At 43.2% G+C, this 12,257-nt stretch overlaps 1 protein-coding gene across 1 annotated transcript in view; it reads left to right on the forward strand.

The window, feature by feature from the left end:
- The first annotated feature begins 6,119 nt into the window (after nt 1-6,119).
- OTUD4 (OTU deubiquitinase 4) overlaps nt 6,120-12,257 on the forward strand; it is a 62,940-nt gene continuing 56,802 nt past the window's right edge. Inside the window, exon 1 of the mRNA XM_036762943.1 lies at nt 6,120-6,332. Coding sequence (XP_036618838.1) covers nt 6,156-6,332 — 177 coding nt within the window. The 5' untranslated portion in view covers nt 6,120-6,155. The remainder of the gene's footprint in view (nt 6,333-12,257) is intronic.

Below are 12,257 nucleotides of genomic sequence, written 5' to 3' on the forward strand. Positions count from 1 at the left end.
TTTGACTCAAGAGAGCGGAGGGTGGGCATCAGAGAGCTCCTCCCAGATCCACCATTTCAGTGGGTCCCTTGCAGCCACATTTCCCATCCAGCTGCCAGTCTTCATCATGCCCTTGTGCTGGGTACCCTCCTAACACTCTTTTCCTCCCCCAACTTCTTTTTATTCATTGTCTTCCCTCCTTAGATTGAGAGCTCTGGAAGAATAGGGACTGTCTTTTGCTTTTCTGTTTATGCAGTCCCTGTACATAGTAGGTGCCTAATAAACATTTTTGACTGATTGACTAACCTAAGATGAAGGCAGCCATGTGGGAGATGGCAAGCATCGGCTTCTGGGAGAAGACAACTGGAGTTCCCCTACCACATGGGTGGGTGGGACCAGTCTCTCTGTTAGCTGCATAGCCTGAAACAGACTGAGTCTTGAAAACTTCCAGGCTGGGACATTCTGCCAGTCCAACAAGAAACCCCCGAGAAGCCCAGGTGCCTGGATACAAGCCCAAGGGGCTTTGGACTTGGACTCTGGAGTCTGGAACTCTCCAGAGCCTGGGGTGGCATAAGGAGGAAATTAGGTTTCCCAGGAGTTTGGGGGAGCGGAGGATGTTTATTTGTTCATGTAATATCTTTGAAGTAAATATTCCTTTGTAAAAGCCAGTCTGACTGTTAAGTGGTACTGGGGTGCGAGGGACCCTTAGAATTAGAGAAATAACATTGGTGGTGGCTTAAGTCAGTAGTAGAAACTAGATGCCTCACAACTCCCTGAGGCTTACCAGAAAATCCTGAATCAGGGGTGAAATGTAACATACCTGGCTTTCATTCAGAAGGCGGTATAGTAAATAAAACCCGGGGCCTGGAGTCAGGAAGACCTGAATTCAAATGTGGCCTCAGATACTTCCTAGCAGTGTGACCCTAGACAAGTCACTTTTCCTCAACTGTAAAATGAGATAATAGCACCTACCTCCCTGGGTTCTTGTGAGAATCATAAGATGCAAGTAAAGTGCTTAGCAGAGTGCCTGGCCTATGGTGGGTTCTTGTTTTCTCTTCCCCCCATCTTTGTTTTAAAACTTTTATCTGCGATACTTAATGCATATCATTTTCCCTACTTAATTCTCATCTTGTTCTACTCGCATGGATTTTTAGAATTTTATGTAGAGGCAGATAGGTGGCACCATAGTGCACACAGTACTGGGTCTGGAGACAGAAGCCCCTGGTTGAAAGTCAGCCTGACTCTTTTACTACCTGTGTGACCCTGGGCAAGTCACTCAACCTTTGTTTGCCTCAGTTGCCTCAACTGCAAAAGTGGAGAAAACAGCACCTACCTCTTAGGGTTTTGAGAGCCAAGTGAGATATTTTTAAGTGCTTAGTAAGGTGCCTGACATAGTAGGGACTATTATAAACGCTTATTTCATCTAGTCCATATAATCAAAACTGGCTTTCTTTTTAAAATCACTTCCATCCCCTTACCAAGGGCACAAAATCTATCCTCCCATTCTCTAAATTATTTTTAATTTTATTTTTTAGTGATGTAACGTTCTCCAACCCTGTACAACCTGTTGAATTTGAATTCACTCTCACGTTTGGGTCTTTTGGCATCCTCTTGTTCCCTAAAGGATCAGCTCAGGAGCCTTCCCAGATTTCCCAGAGGTTACTATTCCATACCTCCTTCAATTACCTTATATGTGAGATTTCCAATAGAATCTAAACTTTGTCTGTGCTGGGCCGTTTCATTTTTCTGCCTTTCTTTACCTAGAGAGCCTAGATAGTGAGTGCCTTATGCATAATTAATATTGAATCAGAACTGAATTCTGATACCAAGCTGAACTTAATTATAGGATAACAAGAATAACAAAATAATTGAAGAATTTTATTGAATGCTGTTAAAAGTGACTAAAACCTTTTTTTCATAATATTCTTATAGCTGTTATCTTAATGAACCTTCCTTCCCATTCTTCCTTAGACTGTCTTATTTTATGTCCCTACATTGCATTTTTTTATGATAAAAAAGTATTTAAAAATAGTGATTGCCTTTACTTTCCTTTTCAAAACATTTTCCCTTTCACTGCTTGTCATAGAAGAAATTGTGATTAACCCATTTTACCAAAATATTCTGGGGCTTGAAAAGACTATTGTTAAAGAAGCTATATGATATTTCAATACTTACATGAATTTAAATCATGTTCCTTTTTTAAGATTGAAACTGTTTCTGAAATAGGTTGCCTATTGTAAAGAAATCACAAATGTCAGAGAAAAGATACCATTCAACTCTGTTAACTCAAATTTCCAGTGTGATAATGGTAGCGGAGGGAGGAGGAAGAGAAGAAAGACTAGAAGAATGGAGAAAAAGAAGGGGGACCGGGAGTGGCATTGTTCCCTGGAAAGGCCAGAGGACTTGGGTTCAAATTCCAGCTTGGCTACTGATAACTCGTATGACCTTGGGCAAATCATATCATCACTCCAGGCCAATTTCCTCATTTTTCTTGAAGAGGTGTCAACGTAATAGGACACGCCCAGTTTTCTAGAGCTAAGGCCCAGAGCAAGCAGGCTGTGACCTACGCTGGGTATAACAACAATCCTTATCCATCACCCTCTGGCACCAGGTGTTCTCTGAGTTATCACAATTTCTCCTCATGAAGCCCTGCTATGAATCAAACTTGTCACACTGTTGCTGTTAACCCTTGTTGTCAGGGCTGCAGGCCACTGTGCAACCATTGGTATAGATACTGAGATCTTCCTGCCCTGCCTCAGGTCCCCCCACTACCCGTGGAACCCTGGCACGTGTCTAGATCCCCTCTTTGCTTCCAAGCGGTTTCCCTCACTTTGAAATTAAACTTGTCTGATTCCTGACTCTCCTGTCTCTAGCCTGCTCTATTTGGCTCTGGCCATCCATAGGCTAGATCAAGGCTGTCCAATCTTAGGTTTTTACTGAAACGATAAACAATATATTTTTATCTGCCATTTTAGTGAGAGCTCCTTGGTAGCTCAGCTTTGTTTACTAAAACATTTATGTAAATTTGTCAGCCCTGGGCTAGAGGCTGGTTTGGTCTGATTGACAGAGAGTAACTACTATATGCTCTAACTGTAGATTTCCTGAGGGCAGCGATTGTCTTTTTTTTTCTTTCTTCTCATTTGTCTCCCCAGTGCCTGGGCACATAGTTGGCGGTTAATGTTTGCTCATTAGTAAAATGAAGGAATTGTAGGTGATATTAAAATCATAAATTGATATATCTATATATAATCTATGTATCTATATCTATCTATATACAATATCTATACATAATAATCTATATATAAATCTAAAAGAAATCATAAATTTAAAAAGAGGTGATACTAAAATCCAGCTCCAGATTTATGAGTCTATGAAAGGCCCTTTCAGTTCTAAATCTCTGAACTGAATACACCTTAAAAGGAAATTGTCAGCACAACCTGCTGAGATGGACTACTTCCACTGACAAGTTAAATTCAGAAAAACCCAGCAAAGGTAACTAATGACTGCTGGTCCTGTTGCTATAAGCACTTGAAGTAACACATTTTACAAAGTTTCAATGCAGTCTTTTTTCAGTTGTGAACTCTTCATGACCCCATTTGGGGTTTTCTTGGCAAAGATACTGGAGTGGTGTACCATTTCCTTTTTCAGCTCATTTTACAGATGAGGAAACAGGGTGAAGCCACTTGCCTAGGGTCTCGCAGCTAGTAAGTGTCTGAGACTGGATTTGAACTCAGGAAGAAGAGTCTCCCTGATTCCAAACCTGGTGCTCCATCCACTGCACCACCTAGCTGCCCCTTTTATAAAGTTTACAATAATTCATAGTTTCCTCTGTTATTTAATATTGGTGAAGTTTCAATATGTCTACACCTTTATAAAAATTTTTTATTTCTTTTCCCTGTACTATAATAAATTCATTAAAAAAAGTATTTGAGCCTGACCACCAATTTATGCCAGCAAAAACCATGTGAGCTGATTAAGATGAAAAAGGCTCCTAGCATTTTTAAGTGGAATCAACATTATAGATGATCTGCTCTTGTACCTTCATTTAACAGATGAGAAAAAGAAGCCCGCAACAGTTCCAATGATTTCCTCAAGGCCACCACAATAAGCGTGCTCATGTTACTTTGCCAGTACCATCCAGTCTGGAAACTGGAACCTAGAAAGCAGAATGAATTCTGGTACTCAAAAAATCCTGGCATCATAGTGGTGTGAGTTTAAATTTGGAGTCTTTGAGCAAAATTGGGCAACTACGGCACCCCTTTAACTAAGCATTTCTAGAATTACTCATCATGTAACTTGGAGAGAGGGCTCTAACGGTGCTGGCTCCCATTTCTGGCAGAGGGAGAGTAAGTAAGCAGTTCAATTCAGTAAACATTTAATAAGCACCTACTATGTGCCAGGCACTGCGCTAAGCACTGAGGATACGAATGAGAAGGAAAATAAAAAGACAATCCCTAATCTCATGGAGATCCACAGTTAAGAGCTTACACCTGCTAGTGCTTTAAGAAAAAAACCTTTGTTCTAAACCCAGACCCGTTGGTTGTGTTGTGTTGTGTTGTATAGCTGTTCTTAAAAGCCAAGGGTGGCGATTGAATTGTAGTATATATAGTAAGAATGGCGGTTTGGGTGCTGGTGGCCATGCCATTCATTACCAGTGCTTTGAGCCTCAGTTTCCCTCATCTGTAAAAAGAAGAGGTCAGATAAGATTACCTCTTAGGTCCTTTGACAAGATCCTATACGGTTGAATCGTGTGTGGAATGGTCAAGTCATTGCCAAGGCTGGTTCTGAGAATTCGAAGCATTGAGGAAATATCACATTTCCATGTCAGAAGCCCCGAGTTCTAGTCGCAGTTTTGACACTTAAAATTCCTGTGACGTTAAGTCGGATATGTCAATCTCTCTAGGTCTGACTTTACTCCATCGGTATACGGGAGGCCCTGTATTGACTCTGAGGCCCTTTCCAGTTCTAAATCCGTACGACCATCCCTGGGCCTCGGTCTTTCTGATCTGCAAAATGGAACTCATTCCAGCTTTAAAACCAGGGACCGAAAAGACGCTGAGATACCTTTCAAAGCTAAGCCTTCATTGGCTCCCTGCATTTTTCCGCTCCGCCCACGGAAGCCTCCATTAGCGCCCGCTTCCCCTTTCTGGGTTCGAATTGCACAAAGGACAAACATCGCCCGCCCGCGACCAGAATCCGCGAGGCACTTCCACGTGCACTGGGCACGTGCCAGGCCAAGAGAGTTAAAAAAAAAAAAAAAAAAGGAGGGCTTGGGGAATTTAGAAAGAGGCGAGCAGCGAAGATCAAAGTCTTCAGACGCGGAGGAAATCCCTCCCTTCCCGCATCCTCACCCTAGCTAACACCTAGCCTTAGCACGGAAGCCAAACTATGGCCGAGTGGCGGCGCAGGGGTTGTCGGGACTTGTAGTCCCCGCACTGCGCGTCGCCTCCCCTCTAGCTCCAGCCCCGCCCCGCCCCTCCCCCTCCCGCGGCAGTCGCGTTTTGGGGTGGGGGCAAGGAGGGAGACACACGACTTCCAGTCTCCGCTCCCGTCCACCCCTCCCTTTCCATCTCCCCCTCCCCTCCGACTTCCTGCTTCGGCCGGACTACAGCTCCCGCCGTCCTTTCGGCGCCGAGGCTGAAAGCGAAAATAAATCGGGGGCTCGGAGGCACCTCGCTCTCGCTCGGGTTCCTCTCAGTTTTGTTTTCCCCGCGGCAGGACGGGCGCCTGGGCGGGCCCTGTGTCCTCCCGGGGGTGGGAGGGGTTTTCCTGCCTCTGTCTTTTTTGCAGCTCGGCTGGGGCGGCGAGGCGGAGCCGGGAGCCCCTCGGGGTCGTTTACCCCGCCGCCGTCCTCCCCAGCCAGCCGGCGCGAGGGAGCCGGGGGCGGCCGCGGGCCCAGCGCTCCGGCCTCCGGTCTGCCCCAGCGCCTTCTCTCGAGAGCCGCGGAGCCCGGCCTCGTGCGGAGGGAGGGGCGGGCATGGACTAGGCGAGGGACGCCTCGCCCGTGCACCGCCACCGCCACCGCCGCCGCCGCCTCCTCCCGCTCCTGCGCCCGCTCCCGCCGCGGCTCCTTCCTTGCTCCTGCTCCTGCCCCTCCTCCTCCTCCTCCTCCCGCCGCGGCCGCGGCCATGTGGGGCTAGCCCCGGGGCCGGCTTGTGCAGCGCGGACGGGCCAACATGGAGGCTGCCGTTAGTCTCCCGGATGGCGGAGAGCCCGGTGGCGTCGCGGCCGGAGCCGGGGGCAGCGGCCCGGGGGACGCGACGCCCATGGACGCCTATCTGCGCAGCCTGGGCTTGTGCCGGAAGCTCATCGCCAAGGACGGCTCCTGCCTGTTCAGGGCCGTGGCCGAGCAGGTGAGGACTCCTGGGGCGTGGGGAGGGTCCGGGCCCAGGGGCAGCTCCTGCAGGTGGGCTCGGCCGGGCCCGAGGGAGCGAGCTCGGCGTTCTACGCGCCGGGTTCTCTTGTGTCGTCACAGCAGCCCCCCATTGTGTCCGTGGAATTTCCACCCGCGGCGGAATTGAGGTCCGAGCGCCGCGTGTCTGGGCGCGGAGGCCTCGGCGGAGCACGCTTCCCCCCTCCCCTCCGCTCCCCTCGTGGTCTCGGTGATGGGCGATCTCCGCCGGGGCCTTGGGCCGGTGGCGGGCCCCGCGGTCGCCTCCCCACGACCCATGTGGCTTCCTGGGGCCGCCGCCTTGTACCTGTTGAATAGGACCCGGGGCTGCCGGGCTGGGGCGGGCTCGCCGTGCGGGCCGGGGGGCCGCTTCCAGAAAACTTTAATAAGCAGCCAGCATTGATTAGGCGCCTCGTGAGCGGGCGCTGGGCCCCCAGGCCCAAGCGGACCCCTAGCCCTGTACTCGAACATCAGCCCCCCCAGCCCGGGGGCACAGAGAAGCAGATTGTGGCGTACAGGGTTAGAACTGGGGATTGATCGCACGGTGAGGAGAGAAGCGACCCCCCCCTCCCCCGCCACCGTGGGAGAATTACCCGGCGTGTAGCCTAGGAGTCCTGCAGACCTAGGGCAGCCCCTTCCCTGGCTGGAAATTGCAGCTCAGTTGTTGTGGTCCGATAGGCATCAGCAGAGGGAGTCGGCTCCCTGGGAGTGAGCACCCTATGCTAACGAAAGTAAAGGCGAGCCTGAGAGAATGGTCTACACCCTGGCTAATGTGGAAAAGGGGAAGAAGGAAAAGCGAAACCGAGGCCGAATTCAGGCCAGGCAGCTAGAATTATAAAGCCTCTGCAACCAACCTGTAAACACTTGGTAGCACCTACTATGTGCCAGGCATTGTAGGATATAAAAAAGAGGCAAAAGACCATTCCTGCCCCCCAGGAGCTTGAAGTCTAAATGGGGGAGACTCCAGGCAAGCAGATACATACAAAATAATCTGTGTATAGATACATATCACGTATGAATACATAAGAAATACAATTAAATCTTTACTGTGATATAGAGGAAATAAAATTGATATGTTTAGAAAATAAATATAATAGGATATATAAAGGATATAAATAGGAAATAATTGTATATAGCAACTACAGTTACAATACCTATAAATAGGAAATAATCATCTATATATACCTACATACAGATAACTAGGAAATAGAAGGCTGGCACTGGAATTGGGAAAGGTTGGGTAAGGCTTTCTGTAGGAGGTGGGATTTTAAGTCTGTAGGAGTGGAATAGGGACAACATTGCAGAATGCCCATAGCTGAGAGAGATTTAATAAATTAAGATTTCATATTATTAACAAAATTACAGTTAGGCCATATATTCCAGGAAAAAGAAGGAAGTTTTACCTCCTAATCACTCCCCTTCTAAAAACTATTCTACCATTGGTACAGGGTGGGACTTCTTAGAAACAGTTTTAACTAAGTTCACCATGTGTTCAACTGTTTTCTGCCAATTTGTTTAATGAGTTTTTTTTTTGTTGTTTTTTTTTTTTAGTTTTAAGAGTGTAATTTCTGTATAGTATAAACACTTTTGCAGGAATGCAATAAAAGTTAAATCTTATTAAACAATAGCTACTAAAATAGTTCCTTCCCCATCCTGGTTGTTTATTATTGCAATTTTATAGTAGGCTTGGTCAATTCTCCATGTTGAATTAAAGATTTTGCCGAGTGAGACTTGAGAATTCCTCCTCTCCTCTTTTACCAGTTTCTTTGCTCTCTAAATCAAGGCCCTTTATATGAAACTTGAATTTTTATGTTCTAATGGTATCAATTTTGGCTAGGCATTCTGTTTTTCTTTTTTCATAATATTTTTTCTTAATACATTTTTGGTACCTTTTTTAATACATAACTCATTTCAATCTCTCCTTTGAAATCCTCCCTTGTAACAAAGATGGACAACTAAGCAAAAGCATCCAATATCACCACCACATTTGAAACCAGATACAATATTCTTTCTTGGTAGATGCCCCTCCCCCCATCTCTCTCAGGCCTTCTGTATTTCAGAGCCCATGTCATTATTTAGATCTCTAGCATAAAATCAAAATTTATCAGTTTATAAGGATGCTAATTCAAAAACATTTCTTATGGTCAGGGCATTGTTAACCCTTTGCACTTCATCCTGAAGTTCAACAGGACCAATCAAACTTTGATTTGTTCAGGAAATGAGAGGGTGCTTTCCTGAAACTGCCTTGCCTCTGTTGCAGGTCTTTATCTTCAGGAATTTAGATTTATTTCAGTTACTGATGTGAAATATGCAGGCCACATACTTAGCTATCTCTTTGTGAGCTGATTTATACAGCTTGCTAATTTCCAGATCGTTTGGGTCTCTACTTCTTTCAGCTTAAGAAATATTTAATATTTCCAGAAGCGGGAAAGGGGGAAATGAAGTTACTGTATCTGTTTTCAGCTCTAACGAAAAGATTGGCAGGGGAAAGGAGTTGGAAATGAATTGACACAAATGAGGCTTGGGAGTTTGAATGGCAATTATCTAGGCTTTACCTATATGTAAACAGAAAGAAGCATTTTATTTTAGTATAAAAAGCCTGTGATGTTACAGACATATATATAGTAAACTTGACTATCCAAGCTTTTGTAGTGTAGTTTTGGCTTGGCCTTCAAAGTCGTAATGATTCTGTTTATATGTTGATTATTTTTGATTGGAAAGGGGGGAACACCTCTAAATTGAGATTTAAATTAGTAATCCAGAAGCCTCACCTCAAGCTGTAAACTGCTTCTTGGTTTTTTTTTTTTAATTAATATTTTACTAGAGGAGAAGAGAGTCTTAAAAGTCCCAATTTTACTGATTTAGGCTAATGATATATAGGTAATGGCAAAATATATGTTGGGAACATATGGGAGTGGAATGTGGCACTGGTCCCAGGGCTTGGTATTTAAAAAAATATGTGTAAGAATTTATTCTTAGACTTTGGTTGGCTTAAAATGTTTTTAACTCCTGGGGTAGTATTTCAAATACCTTAAACCATGGCCGGGGAACCGGCTGCCACATGTGGCCTTCTAGGTCTTCAAGTGTGGCCTTTTGACTGAATCCAAACTTCACAGAACAAATCCTTTTATTAAGGGGATTTGTTCTGTGAAGTTTGGATTCAGTTAGAAGGCTGCACTTGAGGACCTAGAGGGCCACATGTGCCTCCAGGCTGAAGCTTCTCCCCGCCCTGCTTAAACTGAGGGAGTGGTGGCAGCTGGTTGAAGTATGGAAGCCAGAAGAGAGCACATGAAGCAATATAATACTTTGTCTCTAGGTACACCTAAACAGAGACCTTTTACTTTTTGTACACATGTGATAATAATAGCTAGTATATAGCTGTTTAAGGTTTGCAGAAGCATTTTGCATATTTAATTTTAATCGATCTCCTCGACCATTAGGTGTACCTTACTCCCCAGGCGACTGACCTGAACCTACTTGGGTAAGTCATGGAAATAAAAATAGGATACCCCCTAGATTACTTGCTGAAGCAGCATCTGTAAGTCCTCTGTCAGACATTGTGTTGACACAAGGATGGTTTTGGAGGAGTCTCATAAATTCTTCATGCCATCTGCATTTACATATCTACTTGCATGGTTCTGTATAAATTAAATCATCAGAATTACTCCTCAGTACTTAGTCGTGATGTAATTTACTTAAAAGTTATTTCCCTTTTCCAGCATTTTATAGTGTTCAGGACTTCTTAGAAATTGCTGAATATTGTACTTTTGAGCAATGAAATCAAAATTCTCTGGTTCTTTTTTGTTGTTGTTGAAATGAAAAAAAGGTAAATGTATTTATTCCATTGTTTTTGACTTTTAAGGCAAGCTTTGTCCGTGCTCTGCCAACTGTTGCTAGGTAAATGGCTCTGACTAGCCTTAGTTTGCTAACTACAGGAAGCCATATCAGATGACAAACTAGAGTGTTAAAGAAAACTAATAATGCCTTAGCTTAATGGTGATATGGTTGCTGTGAATGAGTTTATAATAACGTTTTTGGTTCATTAGCATCTGGGATAAGGAATGAGGCATCAGTGATGGGGTTAACAAATTGATAGTCTTATCAGTCAGCAAACCTTATTGGAACATAGACATAGTACTGCAGTGGTAGCCAGGTTCTAAAATACGTGTGAAGATTAGTCGAGTTAGGAACAAATTGACTAGTATTCTTTTAAAAGTGCTACCTTCAAGTTACAGTCCATGCCTTAAGGCGTCAGTTGCCTAGAATTGGGTGTTGTGTAAGAATATATTTCCAAAGGTCTAGACAGTTTTACTCCCTATAGGGTATGGAAGCATGCTTAGTTGTGACCTGACAGAAACTTGGGATAGACTCCTCTAACTGCACTTTGGGTTTTTTGCTTTAACTTAGAATAATAGAGAATATTAATTTTTAATTATCTTTACTTCAAATCCATAGACTGCTATATTTGAGAATCTTGAGTTTTCTGATTTAAGCTAATAGGCTAATGCTTCCTTTGAAGCGTTAGACATAGGAATTTTTTTAAAATTTAATTTTTTTTTGACATAGGAGTTTTTAAAAATTAAAAAAAAATTTATTGGTGTCCTTTCTTTTTTATATTTGCTTCTGTGTATGTCCCTTTCTTCTTGCTATATTTAAGTAAACGAACCTTTTCAACAAAAATTATAAAAGAAAAGCAATTCAACAAAACTTAAGCTACCCATCTTGACGGTGAAAGGAGGACATGAGTTTTCTCAACTATAATTGTATTCAGTGAAATTAGAAATTTCAAGAATTTTTTACAAAAACCTTTCCTGATTCAGGTCAAAGTCAAGATACGTAAATATATGTGTGTGTGTACACACACACACACACACACACACACACACACACACATATATATGTATGTATGTGAACTTGATCTTTTATCATTTGAGGGGCTAGGTAAGACATTCTAAGACCCTGAACCTTAAGCGTGGCTTATATAAAATGATAGCCTTAAGACTTGGGAGATAAAAACAGCCTGGGACACTCTTTAAAGATAATGATAAACAGGGTATTTATACTTTGAAATACTTGTTAAATGTTCCTTAAAATCCTTTTTAAGTCTTAAAAACAATGAATTTAAGGAATGAGGGCCCTTATATTTTAAAATCACAGGCATACGTTTTTATACAAGCTCTAAATAGTTTCAGAATAACAAAGGAAAAGAAAATACTTTTTTTTTAAATCACAGGAGAATCATACCCATGTTGAAATGCATTTCCCATCACCCCTCCCCCCAGCAAAATTAGATGGAGAATCAGGTATTGTGCAATTGTGGAATGCTATTTTGTGTTGCCTTTTTAAAATTAAAGAATTGGTCTAGAGAAACAAAGTGACCCCTTAGTACAGGGACGGGGAAAACTTCAATTTTTTTTTTTTAAAGCTGGAAGACACCATCTAATACATCTCTAATTTCATACATCTAAAAAATCCAGTCTCAGAGAGGTGGAGTCATTTGTTCAGACTGAGAGCTGGTTGCATATTCTCTACTGATGTGCTGATTTGGGGAATGCTAATGAACTCTTGGTTACTGGATGACTGCTTTGTTAAAGAAATTTGGTAAAAATACATGTTTTTTAGAATTAGAACTGTTCTTCGAATCTGTAAGTATTATGTCATGACACCCTTTGCCTCCTCCTAAAATTTACAGTATTTTCAGTGATAAAATATAAAGGGAAGAGAAAACATGGATCTGATAAGACATAGCATTGCTATTAAACTTAGAAGAAGGAATTGGAAAAAAAAAGAAGGAAAAGGAGGCTGTCACATAGCTTCAGTCCTGCAAAGCAGGTTGAAGCTTTGGAAATGGGGAAGGTAATATTTAACTCACATGTGTATTCTTTTA

Source organism: Trichosurus vulpecula, chromosome 6 (genome assembly GCF_011100635.1).
Source record: "Trichosurus vulpecula isolate mTriVul1 chromosome 6, mTriVul1.pri, whole genome shotgun sequence".
NCBI lineage: Eukaryota > Metazoa > Chordata > Mammalia > Diprotodontia > Phalangeridae > Trichosurus > Trichosurus vulpecula.